The sequence below is a fragment of the Eupeodes corollae genome, chromosome 1 (genome assembly GCF_945859685.1).
Source record: "Eupeodes corollae chromosome 1, idEupCoro1.1, whole genome shotgun sequence".
NCBI lineage: Eukaryota > Metazoa > Arthropoda > Insecta > Diptera > Syrphidae > Eupeodes > Eupeodes corollae.
Genome location: NC_079147.1, coordinates 168099587 through 168116986, shown reverse-complemented (window position 1 = coordinate 168116986; position 17400 = coordinate 168099587). Strand labels below are relative to the sequence as shown.

At 33.3% G+C, this 17400-nt stretch overlaps 1 protein-coding gene across 1 annotated transcript; it reads left to right on the top strand.

Annotated features, from left to right (window-relative positions):
• Positions 1-200: 200 nt before the first annotated feature.
• LOC129953866 (odorant receptor coreceptor) lies at positions 201-13022 on the top strand. Its single transcript, XM_056067382.1, has 8 exons — positions 201-439; positions 7521-7827; positions 7908-8044; positions 8122-8499; positions 8625-8829; positions 11684-11888; positions 12102-12257; positions 12742-13022. Exons 2-8 carry the CDS (start codon positions 7529-7531, stop codon positions 12790-12792), a joined length of 1431 nt encoding a protein of 476 aa, XP_055923357.1. The 5' UTR covers positions 201-439; positions 7521-7528; the 3' UTR covers positions 12793-13022.
• The last annotated feature ends 4378 nt before the right edge of the window (positions 13023-17400 follow it).

The following is a 17400-nucleotide window of genomic DNA, read 5'->3' as shown; positions in this document are numbered from 1 at the left end:
TCTCAAAGTACAATACATAAACTTTAACCCACTATTAAAAATATATAACTACAAGTCGTGAGAAATTTTAAGGATGTCTAGGCCACGTCAACAAAGTTGTGGATCTTTTTCTATGTGTGTAGTTTTGAAATTTATTGAATTTTAAAAATCATTTTCAGGTAATTAATTTAAAATGGACACAATGGAAATAGTTTGACATAGACACTTAATAAGGACGCATCAAACATCGGGAGAAAATAAGATTTAAGAATTTTGTTTGAAAATATTTTATAGAACTTATGTTTGTGTTTATGTACGCCAATGAGAATATTTCAAGGACAAATTCATATACTCGATTTAAAACACTTTACGGGGTTAAACTGTCTACATTTTAAATTTGTGGATTAACATCTATACTTTTGCGGGGCATCTTTTTTAATTGGAATACATTTCAGTAAAGGTATAAAAGAAATATTTCTTCAATGAAAAAAATTAAAGTCAAGTTCAATTAATTAATTGTTGTGATGAAGTTAACCTTTGAACTCTTCTAACCCTATATTCAATTCTCTTCATCTGATAATGGAAAGTACTATTGAACCGTGAGACCGTGATTAAAAAAAACCATTCTGCACTAACTTTAAAGTGTTTTTCGACAATCCTCTATCTAATTCAAATTTTGAGAAATTAATTAATTTGGTTAAGCAGTTGCGCTTACTTCTCATAACAGTGGTTTCTGAGTTATAAGATATTCTAAACCAAATCTACAAAAATGTGGACCGCCTTCCAGCTCCTTCAAAAATTTGGAAACATTGAAATAATGAAAAGTAGTTTATTTGGTTTCCTTAGCTAAAATATGTTTAATATGTTTATAATATTTATCAGTTTGATGAAAAACTCATGGATCTCAAAATATTATTTTGTTTGCATAAAAATAGTTATGGAATAATGAGTTAAGTTTTTGGCTACTACTTGATAGTTCTTTATATAATAGTTATTCCATTGCATCATAACTACAAATATTAATAAAAATTAAAAGAAATGTTTATTTAGATATCCCAAAATCGTAATATGGTATAGAAATTTAGATTTTAGTTTCAGTCCTTTAAAGGAACATACACCTCATTTGGGAGCTTAAAGGATATAAGGATATATAATTTGTTGAAAGCGATAACGCATACATCAATGGCAGCATATTTAATGAAAATTAGAAAGATACTACATGCAGATTGAAAAGTGTTTTTTTTTAACACATATCCAATATTTATTTCTAATTAAAAACGGTTATATTTTTTGATAAATATACATGTAAAATATACAAAGTAATAATTTAAAATTTCATATTAAATAAAGGTTTTAATCATAGTTTTCCTTCAAATGTAATCTCCAATTCAAAATATCTTTAAAATATTATACAATTTTTCAGTTGTAAGATATAAATTAAATATCAAATCTCTGAGCAAGCTGCGTATTATAAAAACAAAAACAATAATTTGGAAAAAGCATTTATCTATGAAAATAAAATATCTATCTAAACGGTGATTTTTTAAGAGCTTGAGAACTTTAAAAAAAAAAAAAAAAACGCATAAGATTTGCAAAATCTCATCGATTCTTTATTTGAAACGTTAGATTGGTCCATGACATTTACTTTTTGAAGATAGTTTCATTTAAATGTTGACCGCGGCTGCGTCTTAGGTGGTCCATTCGGAAAGTCCAATTTTGGGTAACTTTTTCGAGCATTTCGGCCGGAATAGCCCGAATTTCTTCGGAAATGTTGTCTTCCAAAGCTGGAATAGTAGCTGGCTTATTTGTGTAGACTTTAGACTTGAAGTAGCCTCACAAAAAATAGTCTAAAGGCGTCAAATCGCATGATCTTGGTGGCCAACTTACCGGTCCATTCCTTGAGATGAATTGTTCTCCGAAGTTTTCCCTCAAAATGGCCATAGAATCGCGAGCTGTGTGGCATGTAGCGCCATCTTGTTGAAACCACATGTCAACCAAGTTCAGTTCTTCCATTTTTGGCAACAAAAAGTTTGTTAGCATTGAACGATAGCGATCGCCATTCACCGTAACGTTGCGTCCAACAGCATCTTTGAAAAAAATACGGTCCAATGATTCCACCAGCGTACAAACCACACCAAACAGTGCATTTTTCGGGATGCATGGGCAGTTCTTGAACGGCTTCTGGTTGCTCTTCACTCCAAATGCGGCAATTTTGCTTATTTACGTAGCCATTCAACCAAGAAATGAGCCTCATCGCTGAACAAAATTTGTCGATAAAAAAGCGGATTTTCTGCCAACTTTTCTAGGGCCCATTCACTGAAAATTCGACGTTGTGGCAGATCGTTCGGCTTCAGTTCTTGCACGAGCTGTATTTTATACGGTTTTACACCAAGATCTTTGCGTAAAATCTTCCATGTAGTCGAATAACACAAACCCAATTGCTGCGAACGGCGACGAATCGACATTTCACGGTCTTCAGCAACACTCTCAGAAACAGACGCAATATTCTCTTCTGTACGCACTGTACGCATTCGTGTGGTTGGTTTAATGTCCAATAAAGTAAACGAGTGCGAAACTTGGTCACAATCGCATTAATTGTTTGCTCACTTGGTCGATTATGTAGACCATAAATCTTAAAGCGCGAACCGAACACTGATTTTGGTAATAAAATTCAATGATTTGCAAGCGTTGCTCGTTAGTAAGTCTATTCATGATGAAATGTCAAAGCATACTGAGCATCTTTCTCTTTGACACCATGTCTGAAATCCCGCGTGATCTGTCAAATACTATTGCATAAAAATCCTAACCTCAAAAAAATCACCCTTTATCTATCTAAATTTCAAATAACTGAAATGGTAACAAAAAACAGCACACACAGCGTTAGATAGAGAACAAGCACATGATATCACCTTGTTAGCTCCGAGGAATAGGCGTTGACTAGGCGTTGACACCGATGAATAGGAATTTTGCCCCAGTCTTCTTTAATAGCTTCTCAAAGGTACCTATTGTACATTTTTTTTTCCTCAATCCAACCTGATATTCTACATGGTGCCATAGATTACTATGGGATTCAGAACAGGGCGCTGTGCAGGCCAAAGCGATATAATGATACTTATTCTGATGCTGAGCCATTCGCTGCTCTAATTTAACAATTACTTTCATACCGTGTCATGAAAACGCATCCCACTGTCCACATCACTGTGCTTCTTATTTTGTAGCGTGGATTTAGCTTTTACTTCGGTGGACACCAAACAGGACACTTTCCGTCAGAACCCAAACGTTTAAACTTAGTTTCTTTTAAGCCCTTCTCATTCAGACTACGGATTGTACTGCTGTCTAATGATATTCCATGGTCTTTATGCACATCATTCCGAATTTCAGCTGACGTCATAAACGGATTTTTTTGCATATGCAGCGATTATTCGACCAGCGGAAAAAAAATTACTAGAAAAAATACTTTAAATTTTAGATTACCTTTTTATTAAAATCAGAACAATTTTAACTGTACATTTACAAAAAACAAAGTATTAAGTGCTTTTCATAACATTGTATGCATATATATAATTGTCTGCGGCCTCTTTCACACACGACGCACTGTTTCGCCGGTACGGTTCAAGTCCATCCTATAAAAAAGTAGTAAATGCTATGCCCGTTTCACACACTATGGTTTTATGCGTAAGGTTGAATTCCAATTCGTGAATCATTTATGTTAAATTAATAATTCATCTATAATACTAATAATTTCATTTCATTTCTTTGGACTTGTTTCAAATTTGAAAAAAAAAAAATACAAAATATCTAGACACACATTTGTCTGCTTTCCTGAAATCAATCTTATTTATTTTAATTTATTTAAAAAATATAAAGTTTAAAGACATAACTTTCTACAGAAGAATTTTGCACATGAATGAATTTTAAAGCCTTTACAAAATTGGAAGTTGTTCGTAGCAATATCGCTTTTTTGACACAGCCGCTTAATAGAAATAAGAAAGAAAACATGAATTTCCTCGTCCAACTCATAAACTTCCAGCGTCAGAAAAATATAATAGTGGATAAGTACTGGCAATTGCACTTTTAACTCTTTACAAATTGTATGCAATTGTTGAAGTTATTTTTTTAAACTTTTATATCTTTTAAGAACTTAACAAAGTCGCACCTTCTGAGTGGAATTTTGTTAAAATTTACTACGCGACAAACAGCATGCGCAAAAGAATAATGTGCTGGTTAGAAAAGTATTATAGCAATACCAATTAAACTTTTAACTTGTATGGTTTTTAAAGTATTGTAAGATTAAAGAAGGTCAAATGTAATGTTTTAAAGTGCTTTGACTTTATAATCAATCGTTTCAAGCATTAGCAAATAAAAATTAAATCGAAATGTCACAAAAATCGAAAGAGTTAAGTGATTTGTTAATGATTTGAACAAACCAAAGTATTACGAAAGAGTTGCTAGAAAATAAAGCCATTAATTTCGGAAGTGAAGAGAAAAAAACTCTTTGAATTTACCAAAACGCATTTAAACAAACCATTAGAGAGTTTTGGGAATCGGTTGTTTTTTCTGATAAATCGAAATATAACATTTTTTGGAGCGATGGAATGCAACATTTGTGGCGAAAACCAAATACCGAGCTAAACAGTGAAAAATGTGTGAACTTGTGCCAACTGTCAAACATGGTGGAGAGGCGTTTTGGTTTGGATGTGTATGGTGGCAAAAAAAATTGGGCGTCGCTGTTGAGAACTAGGGCCTACTTGTGACTTACAACTCTCCACCATTCCAGTGTGCGAGTACGGTTATCAGAGAAGGAAGGAACCTACAGTTTTAAGCCGAATCCGAACGGCTAATTTGAGAAAGTAGTTTTCATGACCAGAATTACTCTTGGAGAATTTGTCAATTCCTCGCAAGAGCAGTCCAAAGCACTAACCATCATACCACGGGTATGGCGGGCAATGGTGTGTGCAATTTAACTACTATTTTAAATACAATAAGTACAAGAAGTAATAAGTACATTGACATTGTACGTAATAATTTTAATGACAATGTTAAAAAGCTTGGTCTTATTTTTCTTTCAACAAGAGAATGACCCTAACACACTGCTTTCAAAACTCCTCGGTGGTTGCTTTATAATGCTTCAAAGCAACTTTAAACTGCCCCGCAATCTCTTGACAGTGATACTATTATGGAATCATTCGGGACAAGCATTGTAAAAAAACAACATTTCTTCAAAATCAGACCATAAAGGCATTATACTCGTAATGGAAGAGTGAGACAAAATATATCCTGAAATCACACAAACTCTACTACATTCCATGGAACGAAGATTGCAAGCAAGAATTAATGCTTAAAGTGCTACTAATTGTTGATAAATTACTCTTAGTTCATCCTAGTATATAAATTGCTAATATTTTTCTTTGCTGCTTTTTATTTTTTATTCAATCATCTTGTTCCAATTGTAATATTAAAAAAGAGGCTGGTATGCGACCCACACTGATAACTTTCCATCCTGTCTGTCGATTTGTCTTGCTTAAAAGGTTTGTAGGTTTTCGTGTTTTGTTAAAAAAGTTGTCAATTGAATTATTCTAAAAAATTAAACAAATTAAAAACAATATTTGCATATAATTCTATTTCAAAATCTATTTTTATTTTTTTAGTAGTTTACCAATTTTTAGTTTTTTACTAATTTAAGTAGCATTTCTCAAAAGTATTTATTTATTTATTGAAGATAATATCTTCTATTGTTCACGTGATAACGAGAACCTAACATCATCTTTATTAAATTCGCATTTTTTTTTATGAAAAAAAAAACGGATAGTTGGATTTTTATCAAAAATTCACAGAATGCCGTAAGCAATATTTTATGTAAAAATAAGTTTGAAACCAATATTTTTAATTTTTGAAAAGACATTTGAATCGAAAATCAATTTTTACGAACTTTTAAAAATGCTTTTTTTAGGTTTTTATTATTTGTTAAAAAAACAATCAATTCGATTTTTTAAAAAATTTTATCGAATGTTCAAAACAATATTTCTCATAAGATAAAATAAGATTCAAGCCAAAATCTCAAAGTTTTGAAAATATATTTGAGTCGAAAATCAATTGTTATTAACTTTTATACATTTTTTTAGGTTTTATTTGTTGTAAAAAACCTGCCAATTCGATTTTTGTCAAAATTGTTCCGAATGTTGAAAACAATATTTTCTTTAAGATAAAATAAGTTCATAGCCATAATCTCAAATTTTTGAAAAGATGTTTAAGTTGAAATTCAATTTTTACCATCTTTAAGAATTGTTTTTTTTTTTAGGTTGTAGGAACATCTCTATAAAAATCTTTTATTTCGACTCTAAAGACCTTGAAACGTCGAGAAATGTCAAAATTTTCAATTTGACAAATCGGACCCATTACAACAACTTCCTATTTGATTTGTCTTACTATTGTAAATACCAACGATGGCCGTGTAGCGCCACTGCATCGGATTACCGAAAATATGATATGTTTAATCAGCAATCTATTTTAAAGTGTTTATCAAGAAATATATTCTTGGTACCTTAGAATAAGGTTGTTTCACACATATTTTACTTACTCGTCTATATACAGGTATTGCGCCAACCTCTACAACTACTGCTTACGTGTCAGTGTCACTTCATAAATAAAATTAACTTTAACGAAAAAATAAACTAAACGTAATAACTCCATGTTTGCGCTAAAAACTTGTAGGAAAGAACGAATGTGATTTGATTGTATCAAGTACCTTCTACCTACTAATAACATTCCTTCATTATCATCATAAACATGGCTAAGTACACCAAAGAACTATTCTTTATTCGTTTTAGACACTTGCCTTACTACGCAACCAATACATGTTCTTCCTCTTTCTTATCCTCAGATAATTTATTTTCCATCCTGATTCTTCTAATATGAAATTAAAATAAAGCTATCCAAAGAAAAAAGCTTTTAACGAACACATTGAATACACAAACAATTGTTTTTGAAAAGATTGCTTACAAGTATTTTTCATTTCCGGGATGAGTTGTCCTAGGATGAGTTGGGTCTTGGGATGAAACTAGCTTACTGACAAAAAATGGTGTGTATTTCCCTTAACATAATATTTTCCGAGTATTTCATATTTTTGTTATAAAAAAGTTAAGTTTTTTCAACAAATTATAAATTAATATTCAATAAAATACAATTCGCATAGTCTACGGAAAATTCTCCTCGTTTTGATAACTTATTTGTTCAAATAAATTCCGTATGAGAGTCGAAAGTGAGTTATTGGAAAGTTCCTTGATGCTTTAATAATTGGTTGAATTTCATTTTATATTACCACTACACAATTTTGCTGCCGGCTCTTGGTCTATAATATCATATTTTTGCTAAGGAAGAAGTTAGTTCTCCTCAAACTACTTTCTTAACTTTGAATTAAAGGAGGGAATATTGAATACTCTTAAAGTTGGTGCAGTAGTTATTAAGCCTTAAACACACTTATGTATAACCTGAAAAATAATAAATGTTTTGATTATTTATTGTATTTATTTGCTTTTTATTAGAAAGCAAGATGCAGCAACAAACTAAATATATCGGCCTTGTAGCCGACCTGATGCCCAACATCAAGCTCATGAAGTACTCCGGTCTATTCATGCACAACTACACAAGTGGATCGAGTTTCTTCAAAAAGGTCTACTCATGTTTTCACTTCACGTTGATACTCCTACAATTCTTTTCAATACTTGCAAATATGGCGCTAAATGCGGATGAAGTAAATGAATTATCTGGTAATACAATAACAGCGCTCTTTTTCACCCATTGCATTACGAAATTTATATTTTTCGCTGTCAACCAAAAACAATTCTACAGGTGAAATATAAAATCCCATCAATTTTGGGATGAATGATGATAAAAGTTCCCTTTTATAATTTCTGTCACTTTATTTGCAGAACCCTTAACATCTGGAATCAAGTCAATTCGCATCCCCTATTTGCAGAATCCGATGCTCGATACCATTCGATAGCTTTGGCCAAAATGCGAAAGCTATTTGTATTGGTTATGTTGACGACAGTCCTTTCGGTTGTCGGTGAGTTTGGTTTTAAGTTGGTTCTTTGCCTTTCTTTGTTGTCTTTGATTTTCGTTTTTCCTTCCTTCTCCTTGCAGCCTGGACAACAATCACATTCTTTGGAGAGAGTGTAAAATTTGCCCGGGACATGGAAACTAACGAAACCATTACTGTTGAAATACCCAGGCTGCCAATAAAAGCCTTCTACCCCTGGGACGCCAGCAGTGGGATGTTTTACATGATCTCATTTGTGTATCAGGTGTACTTCCTGCTGTTCTCGACGACACAATCCAATTTGTGCGATGTTCTTTTTTGCTCTTGGTTGATTTTTGCTTGTGAACAATTGCAACATCTAAAGGGTATTATGAAGCCATTGATGGAACTGTCGGCCACACTGGACACTTACCGTCCCAATTCAGCTGCCTTGTTCCGGTCTCTGTCGGCCAATTCAAAGTCAGAGCTTATTATAAACGAAGGTATAAATGGAAACGTCTCATTATACACCTGAGTGTTTTGAAAACTTGTCAAATGCCAATCTCTAATATACTCCCTCCCATTGATTGTTACAAATTGAATATTATATTTTGACTTTTGATTTCAGAAAAGGAACCAGTGGACACACTAGACATGTCCGGTGTTTACAGCACCAAAGCTGATTGGGGTGCACAGTTTAGGGCACCATCGACCTTACAAACATTTAATGGAACAAATGGCATGAGTAATCCTAACGGACTTACGAAGAAGCAGGAGATGATGGTTCGCAGTGCAATAAAATATTGGGTCGAACGGCATAAACACGTTGTGAGGTAAGTGATATGGAGCTATGACCAATATTCAGCTCTTTGCATTCTCGTAACTTAAATGAAAAAAGGAGATAGACACTTTTTTGCTTATTTTGCTCTACTATAGAATTTACATTCAAAAGAGATTGTTGCTTTTTTTGCTGTCATACAATTTTGAATATACCTGGACTTTTACCAAAAATGTTACTTTTGAAGAAGTTTTCTCTTGAGAGAATTATTTTTGTAAATCGTATCTTATTGAATTCAGATCCAAAATATTGAAATAAATGCTAAACGTTTAAGGTTTTTACATGTAAGTAAAAATCTAACCTTAATATGAATTCAATAAATCATATCTTCTTATTGAAATCAACAAGGTTGGTCTTCTGCTTTGTTGGGGGAGTGGACTCTATTGATTTAACTACTCCCAATGCAATCATTACCATGGTGAAGCGTGGGTCCATTCCACTTCCACTTGTGCCTTTGTATAAAAAAGGTAAGGTTCCTGACCCATCATCCTATATAGCTCTCAGATATTTCATTTTGGATATATGATTGGACCAGAAAACCCGTAAGATGGTTTGTAGATTTAATGAAGGTTAGCAGTTTCCCAAAAAACGTAGCTGTTATTAAGCTGCATTTGTCTCTCCAAGTTAAGAAGGTGCTTTTAACAACGTGGACACATCTGCACTAAAATGTCTGAACTTAGAAAATTCGCTTTTGGAGTCAGTTTATACAATGCTGGGTTTCAAAGTGATTGGCTAAATGGTCTCAGGAAAGCATCTTAACACCCTAAAATAAGTCTTACAAAATGCCTTAGACAATCTAAACTTCAACCAACCTTCAGCTTGTTTATGTATAAGCGGATGACTTCGCACTAGCCCATCTGCGGCATTGGATACCCTACTTTTCCTAACACCTCTTGATATACTTAGCAAACAAATAACTGCAAGCTTTGCTATTCGCCTCAATTAACAACAACATTCGTCACTCCATAATTCTTAAGTATTTAGAATCAATTCCAAAGCACACAGACTGCACCATCCCCAAATTCTAGATTTCTATACCTTCCAGCACTTTTTGGGGGGATAGGGCATTCTTTGAAGACGAATCCATCCACTTTTACACAGGATCAAAATAAAAGAGGGGTGGTGGAGGTGTTTACACTGAACAACTGCTAGTCTTTCATTCCACCTTTTTGAAAACTGATTCTTCGTTCAGTTCAGCTAAGATCTGCACTTCCCAATGACTATACGAGTATAGTGATAGAACGGTTGTTTGGGGTCGTTTTCTTGCTAAAATTTCCAAATGACCGGCAATTTTTTATCGGCCCAAACCAAAAGTTGTTTATTAGACCGAAACATTGCTCGAGCCGCCTTTATGCTTGACTACTTGCAAAACGTATTTCGGATTTAAATATGTTCAATTGCAATTACGTCCCTTCTTTCTTAAGTAATGGAAACGCTGATAAATTTTCAGCTTAAGAAACATATTGAAGAAAGAAAGCTTCTTAATGATCGGCAGTATAACTTTTTTAGAAATAAGTCCACTGATGATCTCATGGTTTATCTCACCAAACAGTCAAACAAATCTTTACATCGTTTTGGAGAAAGTAAGATTATTGTACTCGATATTTCAAAAGCATTTGATAGAGTTTAGCATAATGCTCTCTTATCGAAAATGCGTGCTTTTGGTATTGAAGAATCTCTTCTTCGTTAGACTAAAAACTGCCTTTCTAACCATTCAACATAAGTTTTATTGGAAGGTTTCAAATCTGAAACAAATGCTGGTATCTCTCAGGGCTCTGTTTTATCTCCGGTACTCTTCCTTATTGTATAAATGGTCTTGTGTCTAAAACTTTTAACTTAATAAATTGTTTCGCTGATGACAGCACCCTCAGATTTTCATATTCGTTTATAAATGTTCATTATTATTCTTCGGATGAAGACTGCAGCGTATAAGCAGGGTTGCACAATGGGAAGAATTTAATGCTTCAAAAACTCAATGCTGTCTTCTGTCGCAAAAGCGTAAGCCACTAAGTGTATAGTTTTTCTCCGCCGGTGCAAGAAGTGTTTTACCCCTTCTGATCTGGCTATAATTTATAAAGCCTATATTCGTCTAAAGCTTGAGTATAACTCCCATAACTGGGTAGGTGCTCGAATAATCTCTTGGACAGAATTCAAAAGACAGTTTTTAAAATGATGATCGTTTTATTACTGAGACATTATCTTCCAATGTTCTAGTGAGCAAGTGAATTCCTAGCTTGCGTTACCTTCTTGTCACTAGTAGTTTCTTGCGTGAAATTCGACTATGCAATCCTCTCCTTATGGTGCGAGTAGATAGCTTCCGCTTTTTAGGAAATCTTCCGTGGAACATATTTTTCGTGGTGGGAAGTTAAACGAGTTTTTTGATATAAATTGATGCTTTCAAGTTGCATAATACTTGATTTTGTCCACGAACGTCTCACAATCGTTCTCTTTTGTTTTGGAGGAAAAAAGTTTCTAAATTTTAAATTAACATTAAATCTATAGCATCAATCTAAGTTCTTTATGGGTCTCATTGCCTTGAAACGCATGAACTTAAAGTCAATGGAAAGATAGCAACAAATAACAATAACTTTTGCCTCCTTTTTTACTTTCAACCTATACTCTATTTCCTACATTTCTCAATAAAAAGAAATAGCTTTCAAACCAAAGTCCCCAACATACTTACCCCACTTCCTCTATCATCGACTTAAAACAAAAAATAAACCGACCACACTAACGAATCGACTACGTGACACGATTTACAACAAAGTATCCTTTCTTATCTCCAGGAATCTTGTTAGGGAATTGTTAACAGATGAAAAAAAAAACTTTAAACATATTTCAACTTTCAGACTTGTGGCTGCCATTGGAGATACCTACGGAGCTGCCCTTCTACTCCACATGTTGACATCCACCATTAAGCTCACCCTGCTCGCCTACCAAGCTACCAAAATAAACGGAGTTAATGTCTACGCTTTTACAGTGATTGGATACTTGAGCTATTCTCTGGCGCAAGTTTTCCACTTTTGCATTTTTGGCAATCGATTAATCGAAGAGGTTTGTATCTGTGGCCCTTTCAAATGGTTTTTATAGGTTCACAATTTTGGACGTGGTTTTTGTTGTGGTATGTGGTGATATGGACAAGGACATATTAGTATCCATTTTCTCATTCTACATATAAAGCATCTTCTTTTTTTGAAATATTTCCTTTACCTCCTGGTTTAGAGAAGACTCCAAAATTGAATGAAATTTATTTATTTTCAAAAACAGAGCTCGTCAGTTATGGAAGCCGCCTACTCATGCCATTGGTACGATGGCTCCGAAGAGGCAAAGACATTTGTTCAGATTGTCTGTCAGCAGTGCCAGAAGGCCATGACCATCTCTGGTGCAAAGTTTTTCACAGTGTCACTGGATTTATTTGCTTCTGTATGAACACAAACAGCATTACACTCTGCATCAATGGATTGAGGTCGGATGTATTTTATGTAATTCTGAAAGATGAGCCTTACTAGTTTACTTTTAATGTTGATAAATTGTTAATAATAATTGATAGGGATTTAATAATGTGAAATTGTGCGTATCCGCCTAAGTGTACTGCCTACAGCAAAATATTTGTTTGTGTCATAAATTTAACATGGGTCATATGAGAAGATGCATTTAAAGCAGATATTTTCATTTTATATTCGAAATTTTAAGGTTTAATATTTCTTGAAAAGTTCGCACAAAACTAGTGACTTGGTTCAAAGACTTTCAAACACAAGATATTAGCACTTATAATTTTATGTAGAGAATTACATTTTTGTTGTCGCGACCTCTATTTACTCATGCGGAGTGTTTTTTTCGCTTGGATTTAGTATTTTGTTTTCTAATTCAAAAAATTTCATTCTTTTCCAAATATACGTACTTTCAGGTTCTGGGAGCTGTTGTAACTTATTTCATGGTGCTGGTGCAATTGAAATAGATTTACAACAAAGAAATGAAGACGAAGGAACTACTTTTGTGGGAAGGTTTTTTTTTTTGTTTATTTTCTTTATTGAATTGTTATTTTACCTTGGTTCTCCCTGAAGGACATTTTTCGGAGAATAACCACATACATATATGAGTGTATACAATTTTGCTTAGTTGGCACACAAAAACATTCATAAATATAATTTATACATATACAAAATATATAATAATAATAAAAATGGATTGGTTGTTTCTCTATATTTGTTATTATTAAAAGAAAATCTCAAAAACATGTGATGTTTGTGGAAATGAAACTTATATAAATATATGGCGTGTATAAATCGTGGATTCTATATTCTATTCGGCTATGTGGCCGATGAGGTTTTGAATCTTTTGTTCGTTGGAATTTATAACATTCGACAAGTCTTTCAAATGGTTTGTTTTAGTGAAAGTCACAATCTTTATTACGTAGAATATAATATTTCAACTTACGTTACAAGCAGAAAACACCATAAGACAAGAATAATATTTTGTGTTTATTGTTGTTTCATTTATTTGGTAATTTAGTTAGTTTAATGAAAAAAATATTTTTACTAAATATCCAATTCTGACCACCAAAAAAAACTAAGGGATTAAAATATGCATTTCCCAAGAGCCAATCTTAAGTTTCTTTAAAACCTACTATCGGTTTTGTTTGTCTCGCCATCATTTTGTAGAGAATTTATCTCCATTGAAAAGGATATTTGGTAAATAATTCAACAAACCCCTTCTACTTCTCTATAGTACAACTTGTAAAGCGTTTTCAAATTTGTTCCCAAAATTACAGAAGTGTGGTGATGGTTTAGTTGGACCCTAGAACAAGGCTTATACTGGCATTCAAATCAGCCAGGAAATTTCTTTTGCTATAAAACCATATTCGCTTGAGCTGTGTGGCAGGTGGATCCGTCTTGTTGAAACCACATATCTCCAAGTCGTATTCTTCATTAGCAGGCAAAATCGAAGTTAGTTATCCTATGACCGAATTGCGGTGACAGTCGTTCCTTTGTCGTTTTCGTAGAAGTAAGGTCCAATTACACCTCTGCGCCAAAGAGCGCACCAAACAGTGGCTTTTTGTGGATGTAATGGATTGTCTTTAAATATACTTGTAATACCCATTTAAAGAATCTAAGACGTTGTAAATGGTCAGCTGGCTTCAGATTTTGTGTGAGATGTACTTTATATGGATGTAGAAGTAGATCCAAATTCAAAATACGCCAAAATGTGCCGTACGACAGTCCTCATTCATGAGAACGACGAGGAATCGACACTGCGTTATTTTTCAGTCTCTTCAAATTTTGGCATTTTTTGTATAATGTACAGGCACTCAATGGAAAATCAATACCCTTGAAGAAGAGGATATCAATATCCTTGGGAAGGATTTAAGAGAAGATACCGGTGCACATTGGCCTTAAAATGTTGAATATTGAAATGGGAGGTAAAAGCAGAGTTGGGTAAAGTATTCCACATTCTCGATGGTTAAAAAAGAATCCTTATACTTAACATTACGTCCGAAATTGAGCTCAAGGGTAAACTTATGAGCATTCCTGGAAGTGCGAGTATTACGGCTGAATCGTTTAAGTGGGGGAATGCAACTGGCTAATACGACAGAACATTGTTTGTAAAAGTATCTGTAAAAAACGAAAGAAATGAAACATTGCAGCGGTGTTCGAGAGTTTAAAATGTTTCGGTTTTACTCGTAGTTCTATCGCCTATCATTTTCAAAGCTCTTTCTTGTATCCTATATTAAAGGCTAAAACTTGTTTTAAATTAAATTTTACACTCTTTGTAGACAATGCTGTCAAGATCAGAATTTAATGAGCTTATCATACGCTGCCGTTGAAGTTCCACATCCGAAGGACAAGGACAATTTGAATCTAGAAACGAATATGAAAAGCTGAGAGTACTGTCGTCGGCGAAACAGTTTAATGGATTAGAAGTGGCAGACAAAAGATCATTTATGAGTATAAGGAAGAGAGTCGGAGACAAAACGAAATCGTGGGGGACACCAGCATTTGTTTAATGAATTTCAGACTTGAAACCATCCAATACAACTTGTAGTAAATGGTTAGAAAGGTAATCTCTAATCCAACGAAAAAGAGGTTCATCAATACCAAATACACGCATTTTCGATAAGAGAGCTTGGTGCCAAACTCTATCAAATGCTTTTGACACATCAAGTGCAATAATCTTACTTTCTATAAAAAGATTGAAAGATTTGTTCCACTGCTCGATGAGATAAACCACCAGTGGACCTATTGCTACGAAAGCCATACTTCCGGTCATTAAGAAGCTTTCGTTGCTCAAGATACTTCGTAAGCTGATAATTAATCAGCGTTTTCATTACCTGGAAAGAAAGGACGTGAATGCTATACGACAGTTTGAGGTAAAGGAGGTCTCGCCTTTTTAAGGGACAAGCTGGACAAATGCTATTTTCCATCCACTCGGAAAGAGACCTAATTTCTGATCATGCAAAAATTTGGTTCGCCGAATATGACCTTTACAGGTCTTTCTAGCTTGTTTTTTTTTTTTGTATTCACAAGCACTTAAGGGGTTATTAGTACCCTTTATATGTTTATATTTAAACACAGTGCGAGCGTTAGGAAAATAGGGAAGGATTTAAAAGGAGATACCGGTGCACATTGGTCTTAAAGTTCTGAACATCAAAATGGGAGGGAAAAACAGAGTTGGCCAAAGCATTCCACATTCTCGATGTGCGATTTAAGAAAGAATCTCTGTACTTAACAGTACGCCCGAAATTGACCTCAAGGGTAAACTGATGAGCATTCCTAGAAGTCCAAGTATTACGGCTTGAACATATTCCGGTTTTCCTCAGTCGGTTTGGCTTTATAACAACGGAAACTTACATATCACCCTTTGGGGATAAAATTTCTCATTCCACAAAGATTTAAATTTGTAGCCATATCTGCGCTTAAAGTTCCTGAATAAGAATTCATTGAGACCGTCCCAGTTGGCTTTTTCATAATGCCAAACAGTTCTCTTAGTAGTTTTTTCTTTAACTGTTTTTTTTTTTTTTTTGACATGAGAGATTTGCAGATATGATACAATGGTCTGATGTACCTAGAGGCGGTACACTTTATTTTTTATTAGGGTAGTTGAACAATTATGTTAACCATAACCTCCTCTTAAATCACGACATGTGGCTGTGTCAGAAACACCATTTTGTAGTAGGTTTTACCAATTTGTATGCGTTGTGCGATATTTAAGCAATCCATTTTCGTAAAAGTCAGACTTAACAACTTGTTTTGACAAATGTTGAATTATAGCTTTATACTTTTGAAACCGTAAAATGGATAACCCGCTACAATAAGTTTAATGTAAATCCTGTAACTTGAATTGGCTCTAATGACTGCAAGTCTTATCACGACGACGTGGCATCATTTTATTGTATTGTTACCATTTAGCCTAGGACCGATAATGTGCTTAAGTTTAGTTTGTATTTATATATTTACAGAAATAAACAAATAAATATTATGTATTGAAAAGAAAAACTGGTCTTAGACGCATAAAATAAATAAACTATTTATCAGAAAATATTTTGCATACGCCAATGCCGTCAATTTGTGTTGTGTTTTTGCTCTTGTTAAAAAGGGCTCTTGCCAAACAGTCCTTTGGGAATGTAGTACATGTACAATGAGATGTTAACAACACACATACATATTACGAAGAAACTTTGATAACGACCAATTTGGGAAAATACTTTGTCAATAAATTCTAATAAAAGTTTCAATATTTAATGGATGAAGTGTAAGAAACATTTTATTTATGTATAAATATACAATGTAGATTACATGTACATATGCACATATGTACTATGTATCTATTTATAAATATCTATGTAAGAGCTGTTATCTGAACTTTTATTAATTTTGAAACAATCTATTAAAAGGTTAAAGAATTTGAATAAATCGAGATTTATAGTTTTGTTAAGGAACTAGAACACATTTTAACATTTTAATTTAATAAGCATTACATAATACAATTGAAGTTTCTTATACTGTTATTATTAATTTGTTCACATATAAATATTTCTACTGACAGAAACATATGCAAGTATATTTTGAGAAAAGTGATAAAATAAAAAATAAAAATTATGTCCCAACTTCTGATTTCGAATTGAGTATTATATGGGCATTTCCACAGTATTTTTAACTTTCATGTTACCACAGTATATAAAGCCTTAGAAATGAAATTGGCACTGTCTAAGTGGATAGATTTTCGTATCATGACTTATTTCAAGTATATAACCTACTTTTGACTAGATTGGATTAAAAATTTTAATTAAAATTAATAAAAATAGGCTTAAATATTGAAAATCTCAAGCGTACCAGATGCAAATTTATTAAGTTTTATAAACAAAAAACATTTCAACGAACTTGAAACAACTCAACATCATTAATTTATAATTATTTATAATATACACTGATAGAAAAACCTCGAAATAAAGGTGTGCTACCATTTAAAAAATAGTACAAAGCAATTAAATTAGAGTACCTCCGTTTTTACAAATATTTAAATCTGATCTTTTTCTCTATATAACTTTCTCAACGATCGATTCTGGTAG

What these genes read in the sequence shown, in the direction of transcription:
- LOC129953866 (XM_056067382.1), top strand. Translation starts at nt 7,529, where the DNA reads ATGCAGCAACAAACTAAATATATCGGCCTTGTAGCCGACCTGATGCCC. An exon ending in AGAGCTTATTATAAACGAAG is followed by an intron (nt 8,500 to 8,624) that starts GTATAAATGGAA and finishes TTTTGATTTCAG; the next exon opens with AAAAGGAACCAGTGGACACA. An exon ending in CGGCATAAACACGTTGTGAG is followed by an intron (nt 8,830 to 11,683) that starts GTAAGTGATATG and finishes TTCAACTTTCAG; the next exon opens with ACTTGTGGCTGCCATTGGAG.